The sequence below is a fragment of the Molossus molossus genome, unplaced genomic scaffold, assembly GCF_014108415.1.
Source record: "Molossus molossus isolate mMolMol1 unplaced genomic scaffold, mMolMol1.p scaffold_m16_p_4, whole genome shotgun sequence".
Classification (NCBI taxonomy): Eukaryota; Metazoa; Chordata; class Mammalia; order Chiroptera; family Molossidae; genus Molossus; species Molossus molossus.
Genome location: NW_023425377.1, coordinates 61989116 through 62011571, shown reverse-complemented (window position 1 = coordinate 62011571; position 22456 = coordinate 61989116). Strand labels below are relative to the sequence as shown.

The window sequence follows — 22456 nt, the reverse complement described above, 5'->3', positions numbered from 1 at the left end:
AGTAAACAGGTACGTAGAGCTTACTATGCATTCTGGGTACTGCTCTAAGCACTTGACTTAGAATAACTCATTTAAGCTACCTAACAACAGTGTGAGATGGGGACTGCTGGGATCTCTACTTTACAAGTCAGCTGACTGAGACACAGGTTGAGCAACTTGCCCCCTGAAATCATATACTTAATACTGGTGGATTCAGATGGGAGCCACAGCAGTCTGGCTCCAGGGTCCTTGCTCTTAAGCACAATGCCATAGCAAATAATGGTCAATCCATATTTGTGAATTAAAGAAGCAATGCGTACCACAAATGCACAGTCCCCACTGGTGGACTTCTCTCTAGTTTTTAGTTTTATTTAAGGACTACTCTATCATAGACCCTGCCAGCCTCTCTATGGGAGGCTGTAGATGCTTCCTGTATTGTTAAGAACTGGTTGCTGCCCTGGCCAGTTTGGCTCAGTGGTTAGAGCATCGGCCCGTGGACCAGAGCGTCCTGGGTTTGGTTCCTGCTAGGGGCACGTACCTTGGTTGCCGTTTGTCCTTGGCCCTGGTTGGGGTCGTGTGGGTGGCAACCAGTCAATGTGTCTCTCTCACATCAATGTTTCTCTCTCTCTCTCTTCTTCCCTCCCTCCGGCTCTATCTGAAGATAAATGCAAAAATGTCCTCAGGTGAGGATTAAAAAAAAAGAATTGGTTGCTATCTTATTTCAACCTCAAAAAACAGCCCCAAAATTGCCCCTATTGAGGGGCTCCAATAGGCATGGCCCAGTCCATCCTTCAACTAGGCCTGGGTTGCTAATATCCATGCCATCCAGGGTTCCAGCCAATTTGCCTTGGTGGCCATTGTGAATCACAGGGCCACTGTCACTCTGTCTGCAGTGACTTCATGGCATGCCTTATTGCTGAGGCCACTTACTGCTGAGGGTAATGACAATATATAGGGTTGATTTTTAAGGAGTTCAAAATGCTTGTCAGGTGTACTTTATTTACCAAGATAGAATTCCCTGGGGAAGTTGCCTGGACACATCTACCCATAAAAAGGAACCAGAAATAGGGCCCTGGGATGGTAGGGAAAGCATAGAGATCATGTTTCCCATTTTGCAGAGCACGGTGGCATGCCCCTGCCACAGTGGAGCTGATAGAAGAGATATGCTGTGAGCCCAGACCACAAGGTATGGCAGGAAGGGTGTATGGTTTGGAGTTGGGGTCCTGGATTGAAGACCCACCACTACAACCCACTAGATGAGAGGCTGCATCATTCAATCACTCCAGGTCTTGCTCTACCTGTCTATAAAATAGGGATAATGCCCAGTTCACAAGTCACTGTGAAGATCAAAAGGACGTTCGTTTCTAAGTGCCTTTCACTTGAAAATTGCTCCACAAACAGGTGATGTTAACAACAACCCAAGCATTCTGGCGCAGAACTCTTCCATCTTCCTTCAAGCTGCTAACTCCTTCTGGATGCTTGTGAAACGCGGGTGCGGAGCCCTCTCTGACTGACTGAAGTGGTGTCCAGGAACCTGCATTTCAATGAGCTGATTTGAATGTGCTCTCATGCTGGAGACCACTCAGCAGCAGCTAACACCAACACAAAGGAAGTGCCTCTGGGCGTGACCAGAGCCCTGTCTTCCTTTGGCCAAGGTCCACAGCCTGAGACCCACGTGGACCTGGTTTACGTGGGCTTTGTGGCTAGCGGATTTTGGGGGCTGGTGGGCAGGCCAAGTGGGTACAGCTGAGAGCTGCTGCTTCCTGCTGGCCCCTTGGATCGGGGAAAGTGGGTGAAAATGTGACCGAAACCCAAGCCTACTCAGGCCTGTGTGGGAAGGCCGAGGGCTGCACCCGGGCAGGTGACCCTGGTAAGCTCTGCAGCTTAGCAGCCTTGCCGACAGCTGCCACTTGCCACCTGTCACCTTGCACCTGCTGCTCTACTTCTGAGCTGGGTTGCTGAGGCAGAACCTATGTCTACACCACAAGGCTTGTGTGAAAGAACTGTCTTGAGTGAGTAGTGTGGCGAGGGGAATGGACAGGGGGACTTCAGTCTTGGAAGAGAGGCAGCTTCAATGCTGAAATTATTTCATCCCCAACAGCTTCTGATTTCTGGCCTCAGACTTGCCTCATAGAACCCTCTTAGAGACAGGCTGTGTGGATGGCGGACTAAAAGTATAACATCTTTTTCAAGAGTTTCAGCCCCTTGGGACCACCAGGGAGTCCCGAGTACAGAAAATGGCAATGCCCTGGATTGGGACAGGATCCAGGATCTTTTCCTTTTGTGCCCTCAACTCCCCTCCATGTCCTGATGGCATGAACCTCTCCCAGCTCTGCCCCTTTGAATGCGTATGGTGTTTCCGAGGTTCCTTAGGAGGCCGAGGGGTGCTTGGCTGGGCAATGTGTGGGGCAGTGGCCCTGCTGTTCCTCAGGAGCTTGCTCAGGCTCTGCCCAAAGCTGTAGCCACAGCTGTCTCAGGATGGCTGTCCACCTGAGCATCCTGTGAAGAGACTGCGGTCCCTGGGCAGGGTTGGTTGCAGGGTAACTCTCCCTGCACCTCTCAACTCAGTGGTGGTGAGAGCTCTTGCCTTGCTCAGGAATGTCAATAGCTAGTTCAGACGGATACCCCTTCCTCCACCCCATAGCTCGAGAGGGAGGAAGATAAACTCCTTATGCCTGTGGTGTCCTCCATGTTTTCTAAATGCTCTCGGTGTGCTCTCTCACGGGATCATCGTGACGACCACCTCTTACAGACAGACAAAATGCCCAGAGAGCTTCTGAGTGACTTAATGGTGGTCATTGAGTTGGGAACCAGTCAGACCTGAATCTAAACTTTGTTTTTCTAGTTCTGGGTTCCCACCGTCTTATGAGGTTGGTGCCTCTGTATGCTCTATGCAAAGGTCATCCGTGGGCTCTCTAGGCAGAGTGCGCGAATGCTCGTCTAGGTGGATTTGCCCAAAGTGCACTGCCAGATGCTCACGAACACAAGATTCAGTAGTTAAATGAGATTGAAAATTAAATGCATATTAAAATAAACAGAAAAGTAAATGCATATCATACAGTGCATATTAGAATGCTGAAAGCACTAAAAAGCCCTTCAGGGAGGAATGGGATTGGGTCAGGTTAACCCAGGGTCTCCAAAGCTTGTCTGTCATCAGAACCTTCGCTCCACTCATCCCCACATAATGCCCATTGGCAGTCTACCAGATTTGAGTTCCTCAGACCTACTCCAGAAAATGTGAGCCAGGCTCCTTCACAAATATGACAGCAAAAGGACAAAAATGAGGAGAGGCCATTTGTTTCTGTACAAAGAGAGGAAATCACCAGGCCTCCTCTGCTCATCAGGAGGAGGAGCTCCTGCCCCATCCTCTGGCCAGTTCTGCCACCTGGACTGCACAGAATCACCCTAGGCCCCCAGTTTGTGCCCCTGGCAGTGGTGTGCCAGAGCCAATTGTTAAAGTTTCAGAAGTTTTGTGAGTCAGTTGTTAAATCATCAGAAGCTTGAAATTAACCCTGGTGAGAGTATTTGCACTATGGAAATCAGCAAACACTACAAATGGGGCCCCACCCCCTGTCTGACAGCCCATTTACCTATGCATCACTGATCCTGGGACATTTTCGAAATTGTTAGAAACTTGGGAGGGGCTGTGACGGCTGGGGGTAACCTGACACAGAAGTCCTTGCTCATCAGAGTCCTCAACCCTCGTGAATGAGAGCTGAGAACAGCAGAGATGATAATAATCTTCCAGCTGTAATTCCCAATGAATCAGAAAGTGCCTCATGGCCAGCTTACTTTGATATCTGTCACCAGCCAATGTCTCCAGAACCCAGCTTTGGGCGAAGATCTGCTAGGGGCATCTGGATCCACCATCACCAGGATGTAGGTTGCACCCTGTAACACATTTGCCAAAAAGAAATGTAGCGTTAGGGCTAGAATAGTGATAAGACAACTACCAGATGCAGACCCTCCTTTACCTCTGTTCTCACCTAGAACAGAGGGCCTGCCCCTGTAACTCCCGACCTAGGTCATCTTGGTTCTCAGGACATTGCTCATGTGCTTCATGTTTATGCTCAGAGAAATGAAGTCCATTAAGAACACAGCTTAATAACTTGGATTTCCCTTTATGAAAAGGAATAAATCAAACAAGCATGTTTGCTAAGCACCTGGGAACTCCTAGCATCATGCTAGGTGCTGTGGAGGAAATAAAGAAACCTAAGACAGGGCTCTGCTCTCAAGAAGCTTACAGTGTAGTTGGAGTGACTTATACATGAATTCAGCAAATACAGGAGAGCTTACTCTGGGTCAGGAACTATACCAGTTGCGAGGAATTCTAGGACTCATTCATCCCTTCAACGAGCATCTACTGAACACCTACTATGTGCCTTAAACTGTTCTAGGTGCTAGGATTCCAACAGAGAACAAAATAGTGTGGTCCATACTTTCAGAAAGCTTTTATTCTAGGTAAGACACACACAAAAATTAAAAACAAAAACAAGGAAATGTTAAATTGCGATAGTGCTGTGATTAACAAAATAGGGTAGGGTGAGAAGGAGTAAGCCTTCCAAGAAGAGGAAATACCTACTATAAAGGCCTTCAGGTGGAAAAAAAGCTAGGGTTGAAGGAACAGAAAGAATGCCATGTGGCTAGTGGCAGGCAAGGGGCAGGGGGCGTGGACATGGCAGGGCTGGAGAGGTGGGAGGGCAAAACAAGAGAAGGCTTTGTGGGCCTGGGTGAGGAGTGGGGTTGTATCCTAAGTGAATGCAGAACCACTGAAAGGTTTTAGTCAGGAGACTAAATCAGGAGAATAATATGCTCTGATTTACATTTTTAGAAGATCGTTTTGGTGGCCAGGTGGAGAATGAATGGTTGGCAGGAGGGAAGAGAGGACGCCAGGAGGTCAGTTTGGAGGCTACTGCAATAGTATAGTGAAGGATGATGGCATCTTGGACTAGGATGGCAGCAATGGAAACAGAAACAAGTAGGGAAGTACTTTTAGGTAGAATCAAAGGGATTTGCTGACTAACTAGACAGTAGGGCAGTGAGGAAGGCGTGGGGAAAGAGAAATCAAGGATGATTTTGGCCTGAGCAACGGGGAGAATGGAACCATTTAATGACGTAGAGGAGACTTGGAGAGGAGATTGTTTGAAGGAGAACATCAGGAGTCCCGTTTTAGCCCTGACCAATTTGCTCAGTGGTTGGAGCGTCAACCTGCAGACCAAAGGGTGATGGGTTTGATTCCTGGTCAAGGGCACGTATCTGGATTGCAGGTTTGATCCTGATTCCAAGCCTCAGTTGGGGTTCATGTGGGAGGCAACCAACTGATGTATCTCTCTCACATCAATGTCTCTTTCTCACATCGATGTTTCTCTCTCTCTCTCTCTCTCTCTCTCTCTCTCTCTCTCTCTCTTTCTCTCATTCCCTGCCTTCTTCCTTCCCTCCCACTCTCTCTAAAATCAATAAAAAATACCCTCTGGTGAGGATTAACAACAACAAAAAGAGTTCTGTTTTAGACATGTTAAGTTAGAAATGCTTCTTAGAAGATAATCAAGTATATAAGTCACAGTCTGAAGTTAGGGGGAGAGATGAAATGGGATATATAAATTTGGGAATCGTTAACAGATAGATGGGCCTACATCCATAGAATAATGAAATTATTCATGGAAAGATTAGACATGGACAAGCAAAGAGGTCTCAAGACTGAACTCTGGCACCAAGAAGAGAAGGAGAATCAAGCAAAGGAGACCAGGAAGGCAGGGCACACCTGAAGAGAAGGTATCATGAAATCTGAGACAAGAAGGGTTTTAAGAAAGAGGAAGTGGTCAACTATGTCAAACGCAGCTGAAATGTAGAGCAAGATGAGGACACAATTGTGACAATGTGATTTGACAACTGGAAGATCACTGTTATATTGGTGAGATCAGTTTCAGTAGAGAAGAAAGGACTGAGGTTTGATTGAAATAGGTGGAGATGAGATGGGAGATGAGGACTTGGAGATAGTAAAGATGATTTTTAAAAAATCATCTTTGTTGTGAAGGACAGCTGAGACATAGAGTGGTCTTATTAGAGGGAGAGAAAGAATCAAGAGAGCTTTTTTTTTTATTCTTATATTTTAAGAGACAGATAGCAGTGAGGCATGCTTGCAGGCCAATGGAAATGATCCAGTAGAAAGAGAGATATATATGCTAAAGATGAATAAGGGGACCATTGCAAGAGCCAAGACTCTGGGAAGTGGGAAGAAACAGAGTACAGAGCAAAAGTGAAGGGCTTGGCCTTTAGTGGGAGCAGGGGATACAGGGATGTAAATGAGGTGGTGGTGGAGAGTAAAGACAATGTCTTCTGGTTGTTTGTATTTTCTCAGTGAATCAGAGGCAAGATCATCAGGGAAAGAGGGATTTTAAGGAAGTTTGAAGACAGAGAAGAAAGTATGAAATAGTCATTTTGGAAAGTGGGAAACGGAATATACCATAGGTATAGTAAGATTACTGGGTAATATTTCATTCCACAGTTGTGTGCTTTTTAACTGTTCAATGCAGGCATGGAATAAGTGGTATTTTGGTTTAATTTGAATAGGAACTTAGACTGATGAGTATAATGGAGAAGAAGGGTGTGAGAGAGTGAGAAGTGAGCAAGATCAATAGAGGAGTCCTGGGCTTCCTCTTGATCTGGAAGGAGAGACAGATATAGACATAACTGCAGCCCCCGTGCAAAGTGCCCAAGTAAAGGAGCATTGATCAGATACAGAGGGAGCACAGAGGAGGTATCCTAGACCTCTCCACCTCAGCAGTCCAGGAAGGCTTCACAGAGTTGTCTTTTGAACTTGGTCTTGAAGGACACGCAGGTAAAGCACCAGGAAAGGACTCCATAGGCAAAGGGGAAAGACTGTGCAGGCTGACTGGGGGATGGCGAGCGTCTTGGTGTGTGGGAGCATAGGGCATTGAGGACGAATGGTCGGTGCAAAAGCTCAACAGTTACTGAAACCAGATACTAAAAAGCTTTACATGTCCTAAGTCATTTGGAATTTGTTTTTCAACAGAACCCACTGAAACTGTTTGAACAGACAACCGGCATGATTAAATTCGTGTTTTGGGAAGGCACGTGATAAGGATGAGTAAAAGACTGAAAGTAGAGTGGCAAAAAAAGACAACCGAAATGCTCTGGAGATCCTGAGGGCTTGAAAATCCAAGTAGTAGTAATAAAGAGAAAGAAGAGGCATTTGTACCATCAAGTCAATAGCATGAAGTGGCTGGATAGGGCCCGCATATGGAAGAGGGAGATGTCTAGGATGACACTGAGAGTCTGTCTTGGGCAACTAGGTGGACTATAGCACTGTGACTCTTAGGAGTAACAAATTTGGGAGACAGTGAGTTTGGTGTTGAAACATCAGGCAGGGATGTACCTTAAATGGAACTATGAGTCTGGAGCTCTCTTGAGACTTAGCATGTGGGTGATGGGCATGGGGACAGATGAGACTGTCAGGGAGAACTTGTAGAGTGAGAACAGAAGAATGACTGCCGTGAAACTTGGAAACTCAGAAGGGAAGGGGGAGAGACTGAGGAGAAGAGAGTTGGAGGGAGAACCAGGGAGCATAGTGTCATGGATGCCAAGAGAAAGCAAAGTTCTAGGAATGAGTTGGGATTGGGTCAGTATAACAGAGCCATCAAGGGATAAGGGATCATTGGCTTTGACAATTGAGGGAAAATTGCCAAACTTTTCAAAGATGAGTGTTTGAGAGAAAAATACCAATTGTTGAATGTTAAAATCCAAAAGAAGCAGTGAACCATATATGCTATAGGAAATTAAATCAGAGAACATGAAGATAAACCCAAGAAAATCTCCAAACACTCAGGAGTAAAAGATAGAGATGAAAATATTAGGGGGAAAGTAGAATTAAGTTATAAATTGCCTCTGTGTGTGTGTGTGTGTGTGTGTGTGTGTGTGTGATCCCATGGAATCCCAGAGAGAAAAAACGGTCTAATTGACCCATCAAGAATTGGTTCTAGCCAAGGCAATAAGAAAATAAAAAGAAACAAAGTATAAATACTGTGAAAAAAATAAATAAAACAATCTATCCTGTCTGTCTTTTAATTATTATTATTATTATTATTTTGCAAATGACATTATTGCCTACATAAGAAATCCAAAAGAATTAGCTGGAAATAATTAAACTAATATTTAGTAAAGCGAGCTTGTTCAAAATAAACAAAATGAGTATTTTCCTACAGACAATAATAATGGTCTGTTAGAAAATATACTTTTACAATTTTATTTAAAATTGTAATAAAAATATAAAATATCCAGAAATAAACTTGATGAAAAATGCAAGACTTACACAGAAAACAAAAATATTACTAAATGTACATAAAAACAAAACTTGATGAGATGGAGAAAGATATACTATGCTTTTAAACTGAAATAATCATTAGCAAATTATGTCACTAAATATTAGTTAATTTAAGACAATTTCAATAAGAACTCTAAATAGATGTTTTTGGAACTTCATAGAATGATTCTAAAGTTCAGAATAAACGCAAAAAAAATTAGCGAAGGCAATATCAAAAAATAAAATAAAATGGGATAATATTGACTTTGTAGATATTAAAGTATATTATAAAACTAAAATCATTACAACAATGTGGTGCTGATTAAAGAATAAATAAGTAAATGAAGCAAAATAGAAAACATATAGAGAAATCCATGTTCTAAATATAGGTGTATTTAATATGTGATCAAGTTATCATCAAATGTATAATATTTTATATATAATTCTTTCCAGTCATTGGGGACAGGATAGATTTTTTGTAAGTGCTGTTGAGACAATTGGCTCAACATGTGGAATATACAAACTTCAGTCTCTGTTTCTCTCATACACCCAACACTTCCAGATTTAAATATGAAAACAAAAAAAACTTTAAAAACTGATTTAATAAAATTATAGAAGTTTATATAATGGAATACTCCATTAAAATTAGAGATTTATATTTTAATATGAGAAAATAGTCACAATATACTCGTAACCTAAATGAATAAGTTGCAGAATAGTTTGTATAATATCATTTAAAATGTGCAGGAAAACTTTATATATCTAACTATATATATTTATAGATATATTTGCACATGCAGACAAAATGTCTGGAAAAGTACACACCAAATGGTTAACAGTAAATGGCATGAAAGAAAAAATTTATATATTCAACTAGATATAATTTTGAAACTTTTCTATGACAAATAAAGCAACATAAAACTCAAAGATAATAATCTGGAAGAATATATTAACAAGATCTATGAAAAAGAATTCATATCCTTACTATATAAAGTAGTTTTTAAGTCAATAAGAAAAATAGTGATAACCCAATGGAAAATTAGACCAATGGAATGCCATCGAGGATTCCAAAATGGCGGCAGAGTGAACGGAAGCTACACAGACCGTCTCCCAGAACCAAACTGAAATTACAACTATAATACAGACAAACCAACGAGAAAGAGCAACAGAAAAGCAGCTTGCAAGGACCATATAACCAGGGACACTGACTCCTGGTAGGATTGCGAAGGCGCGAGACAGGGGCTGGGAGCCCACAGACAGCAGCGGCCTTAGCTGGGAGCAGCGCCCTCGGGTTAAACTCTCAAGCGGCTTCACAGCGCAGAGCCAGGACAGAGGCTAAAAAAGCCACAGCCACTCACCTTGGGCTCCGGCAGAGGGAGGGCAGACTGGACTGGAACTGTGTGGGGACACTCGGGATTTGGAGGGCACTCAGAGCTTTTGCTGAGTTGCTGCCACGCAGGACGGTGGCCATCTTGCTCCTTCCCAGGGCTCTGGGGAGAGGCAGCAGCCCCTTCCTGGGAGATCCAACCCCACCCTGTGGGCCATTGAAATGCTAATTGAGGCTCATTAACAACCTGCCCCACCCTCAGGAAATCCCCTTATGCTGAGCACCTGAGGGAGTTTTTCAATCAACTGACAACCCAAAACCCTTCAAGTAACCTCCACTGCTAGCCTCTAGGCAAAAAGTTGGAGGATAACAGTACCTTTCCTGGGCTAGCAACTCTACCCAGGAAAGTAAGATGTAACAGTGGTGTTCAACGTGGGTCCTTCCTCTCTCATCTAAACCCAGGAGAGGGAGCCACAAACAGCAGAACACCAACACCCACAAGGAAAACTTGACAGGCTCCAAAGCCCACTGTGATAGCCAAAATGGTGAAACACAGAAACAGAAGCCAAATGAAAGAACAAGAGACCTCAACCGAAGATGAGATCAATGTGGAGCAGTTAGGCAAGATAACAGAGCTAGAATTCAGAGCCATGATCTTGAGGAAGGTCAACAGCATGAGTAAGGACATAGAGATGCTGAAAATAAACCAATTGGGAATTAAAAACCACCAAGAAGAGATTAAAAATGACATATCAGAAATGAAAAACACATTGGAAGGTCTAAAAAAGCAGAGTAGAGGAAGCTGAGGACCCCATCAGTGAATTAGAAGACAGGGTAGAAAAAAATGAACCAATCAGAAAACCAAAAGAAAAAAAAACGATTAAAAAACAGGAATACAGCTTAAGAGAACTGTGGGACAACTGGAAATGTAATAACATTCGCATCATAAGAGTCCCCGAAGAAGAAGAAAATGGGCAAGGGTTAGAGAATATATTCGAAGAAATAGTGACAAATTAAGAAATTAACTTCCTTAATTTGGTGAAGGAAGAAGGCATTCAAGTTCAAGAAGCACAGAGAGCCCCAAGTAAGAAGAACACAAACAGGCCCACACCAAGACACATAGTAATCAAACTGCCCAAAATTAAAGACAAAGAGAGAATCCTAAAAGCAGCAAGAGAGAAGCAACAGGTTACCTACAAAGGAAACCCCATGAGGCTCTCAGCTGACTTCTCACAAGAAACACTACAAGCCAGAAGGGAGTGGCATGAAGTAATCAAGGTCATGAAAAACAAGGATCTGAATCCAAGACCACTCTACCCAGCAAGGCTATCATTCAAAATAGAAGGTCAAATAAAGAACTTCCCAGACAAAAGAAAAGGCTAAGGGAATACATTAGCACCAAACCAGCACTGCAAGAAATGTTAAAAGGTCGACTGTAATTAGTAGAAGAAATAGGAAGAACAATATAACCACACTAAACAAAAAATGGCAATAAACAAGTACATATCAATAATCACCTTAAATGTAAATGGACTGAATGCTCTGATAAAAAGACACAGATTGGATAAGAAAGCATGACTCATCTATATGTTGTTTACAACAGACCCACCTCACAACAAAAGACTCACATAGGTTGAAAGTGAAGGAATGGGAAAAATTTTTCCAAGCAAATGGAAAGCAAAAAAAAGCTGGGGTAGCAATACTCATATCTGATAAAATAGATTTCAAAATGAATGTCATAACTAGAGACAAAGAAGGCCACTACATAATATTGAAAGGATCTATCCAACAGGACGATATAAACTTGATAAACATATTCACCCAATATAGGAGCACCAAAATATATTAAAAGTCTTCTGGAGGACTTCCAAGGAGAAATAGACAGCAATACAATCATAGTAGGGGACGTTAACACCCCGTTGACACCACTGGATAGATCCTCTAGACAAAAAATTAGCAAGGAAACAGAGACTCTAAATGAAGCACTAGACCAAACAGATTTAATAGATATCTACAGAGAATTACACCCCAAAACTACAGAATTCACATTCTTCTCAAGGGCACATGGGACATTCTCAAAGATAGACCACATGATAGGACACAAACTAAATCTCTACAAGTTCAAGAAGACTGAAATCATATCAAGCATCTTCTCAGACCACAATGACATGCAACTAGAAATAAATTGCAATAAGAACATGCAAAGACATTTGAAAACATGGAGGGTAAATAGCATATTATTGAACAGTGAATGGGTTACCAAGGAAATCAAGGAAGAAATGAAAAACTTCCTGGAAACCAATGAAAATGAACACACAATGACACAAAATCTATGGGATGCAGCAAAAGCAGTTCTGAGAGGGAAATTCATAGCACTACAGGCCTACTTCAAGAAACAAGAAAAATTTCTAATTGACTGTCTAACCTCACAACTTAAAGAATTAGAGAGCAAACAAAAAGAAAACCCCAGAGCAAGTAGAAGGAAGGAAATAGTAAAGATCAGAGCAGAGCCCTGGCCGGTTTGGCTCAGTGGTTAGAGCGTCGGCCTGCGGTCCACAGAGACCCAGGTTCGGTTCCCGCTAAGGGCATGTACCTTGGCTGCAGTTTGTCCCCGGCCCTGGTTGGTTCGTGTGGGTGGCGGCCACTCGATGTGTCCCTTTCACGTCGATGTTTCTCTCTCTTCCTCTCTCTCCTTCCTGCTCTATCTGAGTAAAAAATGGAAAAATGTCCTCGGGTGAGGATAAAAAAAAAAAAAAAAAAAAAAAGATCAGAGCAGAAATAAATGACATAGAGACCAATAAAACAATTCAAAGGATCAATGAAACAAAGAGCTGGTTTTTCTAAAAGATAAACAAGATGGATGAATCCTTAGCTAGACTCACCAAGAAACAAAGAGAGAGAACCCAAATACACAAAATCAGAAATGAAAGAGGAGAAGTAACAAATGACACCACAGAAATACAAAAGATCATTAACAGCTACTATGAACAACTATATGGCAACAAATTTGACAATCTAAGCGTAATGGACAAATTTCTAGAAACACATAGTCCCCCAAAACTGGACCGGGAAGAGATAGAAAACTTGAACAGACCAGTAACAACTAAGAAAATTGAAGAGGTAATCAAGACTCTCCCAAAAGCCCAGGCCAAAATGAAAGACCTACAGCCAACATCATACTCAATGGGCAGAAACTAAAAACATTTCCATTAAGAACAGGAACAAGACAGGGATGTCCACTTCATGAGGGAGTTTTACCGAACATTCAAAAAAGAACTAACACCCATTCTCCTCAAACTATTTCAAAAAATGCAAGAAGAAGGAAGACTTCTGAACTCGTTTTATGAGGCCAGTATAATTCTAATTCCAAAACCAGAAAAAGACACTACGAAGAAAGAAAACTACAGGCCAATATCCCTGATGAACATAGACGCCAAAATCCTGAACAAAATAGTAGCAAATCGGATCCAGCAATACATCAAAAAAATTATTCACCATGACCAAGTGGGATTCATTCCAGGGATGCAAGACTGGTACAATATTCGCAAATCAATAAATGTGATACACCACATAAACAAAATGAAAGATAAAAACCATATGATCATATCAATAGACGCTGAAAATGTATTCAACAAAATCCAGCATCCTATTCTGATAAAAACGCTCAGCAATGTGGGAATAGAGGGATCATATCTCGACATTTTAACGGCCATATATGAAAGACCTACAGCCAACATCATACTCAATGGGCAGAAACTAAAAACATTTCCATTAAGAACAGGAACAAGACAGGGATGTCCACTTTCGCCACTCTTATTTAACAATGTACTGGAAGTCTTAGCCACAGCAATCAGACAGGAAGAAAAAATAAAAGGGATCCAAATTGGAAAGGAGGAAGTGAAACTGTCATTATTTGCAGATGACATGATATTATACATAGAAAACCCTAAAGACTCCATCAAAAATCTACTAGACTTAATAAATGAATTTGGCAAAGTAGCAGGATACAAAATTAACATCAAGAAATCGACGGCATGCGTATACACCAATGATGAACTCACAGAAAGAGAAACTGAAAAAACAATCCCATTTACCATCGCGGCAAAAAAATTAAGATACCTAGGAATAAACTTAACCAAAGTAGTAAAGGACCTATTCACAGAAAACTACAGGACATTGAAAAAAGAAATAGAGGAAGATATAAAAAAGTGGAAGCACATACCTTGTTCTTGGATTGGAAGAATTAACATCATTCAAATGTCCATACTACCCAATATATAGATTCAATGCAATCCCCATCAAAATACCAACAACATATTTCACAGAACTAGAACAAATTCTTCAAAAGTTCATATGGAACCAAAAATGTCCCCGAATAGCCACACCAATCTTGAGAAAGAAGGACAAAGTAGGTGGGATCACAATACCAAATGTCAGGTTATACTACAAAGTGACTGTAATCAAAACAGCCTGGTACTGGCACAAGAACAGGTATATAGAACAGTGGAACAAAACAGAGAACCCAGAAATGGACCCAAGGCAATATGCTCAATTAATATTTGACAAAGGTGGCAAGAGCATACAGTGGAGTAAAGACAGCCTCTTTAATAAATGGTGTTGGGAAAATTGGACAGCTACATGCAAAAAAATGAAACTGGACCATCAACTTACATCATACACAAGAATAAACTCAAAATGGATAAAAGACTTAAATGTGACCCATGAATCCATAAAAATTCTAGAAGAAAATGTAGGCAACAAAATTTCGGACATTATACACAGCAGAATTTTCACTGATACATCCCCTAAGGCAACAGAAGCAAAGGAAAAAATGAACACATGGGACTACATCAAACTAAAAAGCTTCTGCACAGGAAAAGAAACAATCATCAAAATGGAAAGGCAACCCACTGTATGAGAGAACATCATTGCCAATGATACATCAGATAAGGGGTTAATTTCCAATATATATAGAGTGCTCATACAACTCAACAAAAGGAAGACAAAGAACCCAATTAAAAAATGGGCAGAGGAGCTGAATAGACACCTCTCCAAACAGGACATACAAATGGCCAAGAGACATATGAAGAAATGCTCAACACTAATCATCAGAGAGATGCAAATTAAAACAACAATGATGTATCACCTCACACCTGTCAGAATGGCTGCCATCAACAAATCATCAAACAACAAGTGTTGGCGAGGGTGTGGAGAAAAGGGGTCTCTAATACACTGCTGGTGGGAATGCAGACTGGTGCAGCCACTATGGAAAACAATATGGTGTTACCTCAAAAAATTAGAAATTGAACTTCCATTTGACCCAGTGATCCCGCTTCTAGGAATATACCCTAAGAAGCCTGAAATACCAATCAGGAAGAATATATGTACTCCCATGTTTGTAGCAGCACTATTTACAATAGCTACGATCTGGAAACAGCCCAAGTGTCCATCAGTAGACGAATGGATAAAAAAGCAGTGGTACATATACACAATGGAGTACTATCCAGCTGTAAGAAAGAAAGATCTCTTATCCTTTGAGATGACATGGAGGGACCTGGAAAGTATTATCCTAAGTGAAACAAGCCAAGCAGAAAAAGACAAATACCACATGATCTAACTTATTTATGAAATATAATGAACATAACAGTCTGAGGAATACGGTAGACCCAGAAACATGGAAGTAGGGCACAGACTGACATCCCTCAGAAGAAGGGGTGGGGGTGGGGGTGGGATAGATAAACCACAGAAGTTATATGCATGTATGCATAACCAATGGACATGGACAACAAAGCCGGGGATGGGGAGGGGGGTGCCAATGGGGTAAAAAAGGAGAAACATCTGTAACAAAAAATAAAAATAAAAAATTTTAAAAAATAAAGAAAGAAAGGAAAAAAGAAAGAAAGAAAAATAGACCAATGACATGAATAGACAAGTCATAAAATAAGAAATGCAAATGATCAATAAAAGTATGAACAAACATTTGATTTCAAAGATATGCAAGTTATAAAATAAAAATCTCTTTTTTTGCCTCTAAAATTAATATACATATGTTTTAATGTTTATCCCCAGAGTTTTAATTGCAGAAACTGGGTAGGTTACAAGATCTTAGGTAACATACAGACCAGCATATTATATTATGCAGCCGGTTTCTGTGAGTGGCACAAGAGTGGTCATTCCCAGACGCAGACCAGAGTGCCACCCTCTCTGTAACTCAGCAGTGCCCTGGCAGAGGGGCTTTCCTGATGTACAGGTGAACTCTAGGGGTTCTGAGATCCTCCCCTCCACTCGCCATGTGAGGTGTCTGTGCTAACTGCCTTTGAGAGAAAGAGCAAAAGTATTCTTTGGAAGAATAGGACAGGATGTCTGTGGATAGTCTCAAGTCCTAGAAATACAGGTCCTACCTTCTCAGTCTGGTTCCTGAAAGTCCCCAACCAAATCTACTACTGACTGAAACCCAGGTTTCTCTGCTTGCTTAGTGCGCTGTCAAGGAAGACCAAGTGCCTTCTACAGAAAGGAGCCAGGCTTCCATAACCTCAGCTGGGGTCCCCTGTGCCTGGACTCTGAAGAATAAGGGCCTCAGGCACTGAATCAAGAAGCTGAAGTCACAGACACAAGTCACCCTCCACTCCCACTATTCATTATGATGTTGGTTGGCATACAAATTTAGCCTGTAGTAGGTTGGTTGTGTTTGAACCTCCCCCACAAAGTTCTCTATGGGAAATCTAGTTAAGAGCCTTCTTCCTGGGGGAGGTTGAATATAACAGCTGCTCCTCACCAGGGCTAATAGTCCCACCAGGATGCAGTCCGGTGGTGCCCCTTGAGCCTAAAGCCTTTCCTTTCCGAGGACGGACTCACATTTCAGGCTGGCATCCAGAGGACATCCTTTCTCTCCATAGCTGCTGACAAAGACACTTCCTGGGCTATGTGGACACAGGCACCTTGACCCGGGAGCTGGGGCTCATGTCACTCTTTGACACATTTGGGTAGAGGTGTTGTGCAGTCACTGTGGATCAGCTACCCTTCTTCCTTGTCTTCCTCTACTATAGAGTCTGGAAAGCTACAATACTGGATTTCCCACCCTTTCCTGCACCAAGGGGAGGCCACGTTCTGGCCAACAAGATGTAAGAGAAAGTCCCTGGGAAGAGATCGCCTCCTGAATAAAAGACAAAGACTCACTAGGAGAAAACTGTTGTTGTCTTTTGTCCCTTTACCCATTCCCTCTTCCTGTCTGGAATATGGATGCGATGTTGAATGTGTAGCAGCCCTCCTGTGACCAAGAGAGGACAAGCATAAGGTTGAAGGCCTGTATATTAAGGATGGAAAGATGGAAAGAACCTGGGTCCTTGAGCAGCTGAACCTATGCAGGATTCCAGTCCCTAGACTTGCTATTGCATGAAACAAATAAAATCCTCAAGCTCCCGTGGTAGTGATTTTTCTTCCTTGCATCCAAACACATTCCTATTTGATGCATACATCAGTTTTCTGTGCTGGTTTTGACAAGTGAGTGCCAGAGACTGCTATTCAGAAAAGCACCCAATGTTGTGGGAAGATGACTCAGTAAATGACAGAGGGCCTGGACCCTAGCCTGCATTGTGCCATGAATAGGCTGAGTGTTTGGGCCTAAGTCATTTTCTCTCACCAAGGTGCAGTTTACTGATCTGCAAGTGGCAATAGTTTGTATCTCAAACAACAAGGTTATTCTAAAAAGAAAATGAGTTAAAAGTGTGAGAGTATTTTTAAGACTATGAAGCAATGTCCATTGGTCAAGTTTTGTGATTGTGAACAAATGGCCTCAGTGTTTGCTCCCTGTGGCCCCTGGAAGAGCAGTTCCTTGACAGCCAAAAGACTCGCTTCGGAAAGCCTGTCTCAGTGCCGGGGGCCTGAGAGACTGAGGTCCTCACATCTTTAGTGCAGCCTGGGGACACCGGAGCATGCCGAGACAGTGGGCCACGTGGCAGCCCCCACCCCTCTCTCCAGGGAGACTAGTTTGCCTGGGAATGGGACAGATCACAGAATCTTGGAACAATGAAGGAAAATGGGGCCAGATTTCCTTTAACAAAACCTAGTTAGCAACTGTCCAGCATCACCATAGCTCTTCCAGAGAGGGGTGTCCCTCGTTCCTTGTGGATGTGACTCATTCAAGTATAGCTAGGCCACATCTCATAGAGCCAAAAACTGCCTGTTAAAACTCACACTTGCGCCCTGGCCGGTTTTCTCAGTGGTTAGAGCGTCGGGCTGTGGACCAGAGAGTCCCAGGTTCGTTTCCCGCTAAAAACACATACCTCAGTTGCAGTTTGTCCCCAGCCCCAGTTGGGGTTGTGTGGGTGGCAACCACTCAATGTGTCTCTCTTGCATCGATGCTTTACTTTCTCTCTTCCCCCCTTTCCCTCCGGCACTATCTGAAGATACCTGCAAAAATGTTCTCGGGGATTTAAATGAGAAGATGGTGGTGGGCAGGACCGGAAGGAGGGTGAGTGTGTGAGTGATGAGCTAGTGTGTGAGAGAGTGTGAGTGGACGTGAAGGTGGACGACCAACCCGAGAAGTGCAGAGACATGGAGCATAAAGTTCCTGTGCTGTGGATGGGAGCAGCTGGCTACCATGGTGAGCAGCCCTTCAGGGCACTTCTCCCTGCGCCATGGGGAGGTCCCACCATTTTGGAAGATCCCGGGTCTTCCCTGGGAGGACGCAGTGGGAGTGGCTAGGGCCCAGCAACCTGAGCCCATCAGCGCACCTGGCACCATTGGACCAGTGGACACTGTGTCAACACAGACCAGTGTGCAGTAGTGGAGCTCCCAAGGTGCTGGTCGTGGAAGCCTGGGGACAGCCCAGAGCCCAGCACCATCCCCCATAGTAGCAGTCCGATCAGAGTTGAGATATACCCCCAGCAACAGAGGCTGGGGAGCAGACATTCATTCCCAGGCAACAGAAGCACAGACCAGTAGCTGAGACCCATCCCCAAAAACTACAGCAAAAGCTTAACAGAAGTTGAGCCCCACGGGGCAGCAGCACTCCCCAGCCAACAACTGTGGGACCTGGGGCTCCACAGAGGCCTGGGCAATTCAGCAGCTCACAAGTGCAGTGGGAAGCCAGAGCCCCAGAGAGACTGTTGCGATCCAGTTGCCTGCCAGCGGGACCTGCAGGGTGTGGGAGCACCAGAGAGGTCTGTGCAACCCAGCAGGGACTGCGTTATCCAGTTAGCCCCAGGACCTGCAGGGTGCTGAAGCACCAGAGAGGCCTGAGCGACCCAGCTGCGCACAAGATAGGCATAGAGACTGTGAAAATGGAGGTGGAGTGAATGGAAGCTACACAGACAATCTCCCAGGACCAAATGGGAATTACAACTAAAATAAAGACAAATCCTTGGAAAAAAGCAACAGAAAAGCAACAGGACAGGACTATATAACCAGGGACACTAGTAGGATCTGTGGAGGCATGAGAGAGTGGCTGGCTGGGAGCCCACGGACAGCAGCAGTCTTAGCTATGAGCAGCGCCCTTGGGGAATAAAGACCACGCCCACTCCACAGTGCAGAGAGCCAGGACAGAGCACTAAAATAACCACAGCCACTCACCTGGGGGCTACAGCAGAGGGAGGGAAGACTGGGCTGGAACTCTGTGGGTACACCCGGGATTTGGAGGGCTCTCAGAGTTTTTGCTGAGTTGCAGCCACAAAGGACGGTGGCCAGTGTGGGGAAAAGCAGCAGCCCCCTCCTCAGAGATTCAGCCTTTCCAGGTGAGGCAAAGAAATGCAAATTGAGGCTCATTAACAACCAGCATCTGCCCCATCCTCTGGAAATCCTCTTATGCAGAACACCAGGGTTACATTCCAAGGCACTGAGTAACTGAGACTACAAGCCTCCAGGAAAAAGCTAGAAGATAACTGAACCTTTCCTGGGCTTGCAAATCTACCCAGGAAAGTAAGACTTGTCAGTGGTGTTTAACGTGGGCCTTCCCAGGCCCATCCAAACCCAGTAGAGGGAGCCACAAACTCCAACACCCACAGAGAAAATTTGGCAGGCTCCAAAACCCAATGAGATAGCCAAAATGGTTAAACAAATCTCAAATGAAAGAACAAGAGAACTCTATCAAAGATGAGATAAATGAAATGCAGCTAAACAAATTATCAGAGGTAGAGTTCAGAGCCATGATCTTGAGGAAGCTCAACAGCATGAGTAAGGACATCAGCACCATGAGTAAAGATACAGAAACATTGAAAACCAACCGAGTGGAAATGAAGAATGACATAGCAGAAATTAAGAACTTATTGGAAGGACTAACCAGCAGAGTAGAGGAAGCTGAGGACCCAATCAGTGAATTAGAAGGCAGGGAGAAAAAAATCAACAAATCAGAAAACCAAAAGGAAAAAACAATTACAAAACAGGAATACAGCTTAAGAGAACTGTGAGACAACTAGACACATAATAACATTCGCATCATCGGAGTCCCTGAAGAGGAAGAAAATGAGCAAGGGTTAGAGAATATATTCGAAGAAATAGTGACAGAAAACTTTCCTAACTTGGTGAAGGAAGAAGGCATTCAAGTTCAAGAAGCACAGAGAGCCCCAAGTAAGAAGAACACAAACAGGCCCACACCAAGACACATAGTAATCAAACTGCCCAAAATTAAAGACAAAGAGAGAATCCTAAAAGCAGCAAGAGAGAAGCAACAGGTTACCTACAAAGGAAACCCCATGAGGCTCTCAGCTGACTTCTCACAAGAAACACTACAAGCCAGAAGGGAGTGGCATGAAGTAATCAAGGTCATGAAAAAAAAGGATCTGAATCCAAGACTACTCTACCCGGCAAGGCTATCATTCAAAATAGAAGGTCAAATAAAGAGCTTTCCAGACCAAAAACAAAAGGCTTAGGGAATACATTAGCACCAAACCAGCACTGCAAGATATGCTAAAAGGACTACTGTAATTAGTAGAAGAAAAATATAACCAACACTAAACAAAAATGGCAATAAATAAGTACATATCAATGATCACCTTAAATGTGAATAGTTTGAATGCTCCAATAAAAAGACACAGAGTAGCTGATTGGATAAGAAAGCATAGCTCACATATATATTGTTTACAAGAGACGTAAGTCACAACAAAAGACTCACATTGGTTGAAAGTGAAGGGATGGAAAAAAATCTTTCAAGCAAACGGAAAGGAAAAAAGCTGGGGTAGTAATACTCACATCTGATAAAGTAGATTTCAAAATGAATGCCATAACTAGAGACAAAGAAGGCCACTACATAATATTGAAAGGATCTATCCAACAGGAAGATATAACCTTGATAAACATATATGAACCCAATATAGGAGCACCAAAATATATTTAAAATCTTTTGGAGGTCTTCCAAGGAGAAATCAACAGCAATACAATCATAGCAGAGTACTTCAATACCCCGCTGACATCACTGGATAGATCATGTAGACAAAAAATTAACAATGAAACACAGACTCTAAACGAAGCTCTAGATCAAATGGATTTCATAGATATCTACAGAGAATTACACCCTAAAACTGCAGGATTCACATTCTTCTCAAGTGCACATGGGACATTCTCAAAGACAGACCACATGTTAGGGCACAAACTAAGTCTCTACAAGTTCAAGAAGATTGAAATCATATCAAGCATCTTCTCAGATCACAATGGCATGCAACTAGAAATAAATTGCAACAAGAACATGCAAAGGCATTTGAAAACATGGAGGGTAAATAGCATGTTATTGAACAATGACTGGGTTACCATGGAGATCAAGGAAGAAATTAAAAACTTCCTGGAAACCAATGAAAATGAACACACAACAATACAAAATCTATGGCATGCAGTGAAAGCAGTTCTGCGAGGGAAGTTCATAGCACTATAGGCCTACCTCAAGAAACAAGAAAAATTTCTAATAGACTATCTAACCTCACAACTTAAAGAACTAGAAAGCAAACAAAAAGAAAACCTCAGAGCAAGTAGAAAAGGGACATAGTAAAGATCAGAGCAGAAATAAATGACATGGACACCAAAAAAAACAATTCAAAGGATCAATGAAACAAGGAGCTGGTTCTTTGAAAAGATAAACAAGATTGATGGACCCTTAGCTAGACTCACCAAGAAATAGAGAACCCAAATACACGAAATCAGAAATGAAAGAGGAGAAATAATAACTGACACCACAGAAATACAAAGGATTGTAAACAAATATTATGAACAATTATATGGCAACAAATTTGACAATCTAAGCAAAATGGACAAATTGCTAGAAACACATAGTCTCCCAAAACTGAACCAAGAAGAGATAGAAAACTTGAACAGATAACAAGAAAAGAAATTGAAGAGGTAATCAAGACTCTCCCAGCAAACTAAAGCCCAGGCCCGGACGGCTTCACGGGGGAATTTTACCAAACATTCAAAGAAGAACTAATACCCATTCTCCTCAAAATATTTCAAAAAATTCAAGAAGAAGGAAGACTTCTGAATTCGTTTTATGAGGCCAACATAATTCTAATTTCAAAACCAGAAAAAGACACCACAAAGAAAGAAAACTACAGGCCAATATCCCTGATGAACATAGATGCCAAAATCATAAACAAAATACTAGCAAATTGAATCCAGCAATACATCAAAAAAATTATTCACCATGACCAAGTGGGATTCATCCCAGGGATGCAAGGCTGGTATAATATTTTGAAATCAATAAATGTGACACACCACATAAACAAAATGAAAGATAAAAATCATATGATCATATCAATAGATGCTGAAAAATCATTCGACAAATCCAACATCCATTTCTGATAAAAACGCTCAGCAATCTGGGAATAGAGAGATCATATCTCAACATTTTA

General features: G+C 42.5%; 1 protein-coding gene across 2 annotated transcripts in view; it reads right to left on the bottom strand.

Annotated features, from left to right (window-relative positions):
• The window catches only part of PEBP4 (phosphatidylethanolamine binding protein 4), a 212703-nt gene that overhangs the window by 89241 nt on the left and 101006 nt on the right, over positions 1–22456 (bottom strand). For both annotated transcript variants that reach the window (XM_036241289.1, XM_036241287.1), the window contains one exon: positions 3772–3870. In XM_036241289.1, coding sequence (XP_036097182.1) covers positions 3772–3870 — 99 coding nt within the window. The remainder of the gene's footprint in view (positions 1–3771; positions 3871–22456) is intronic.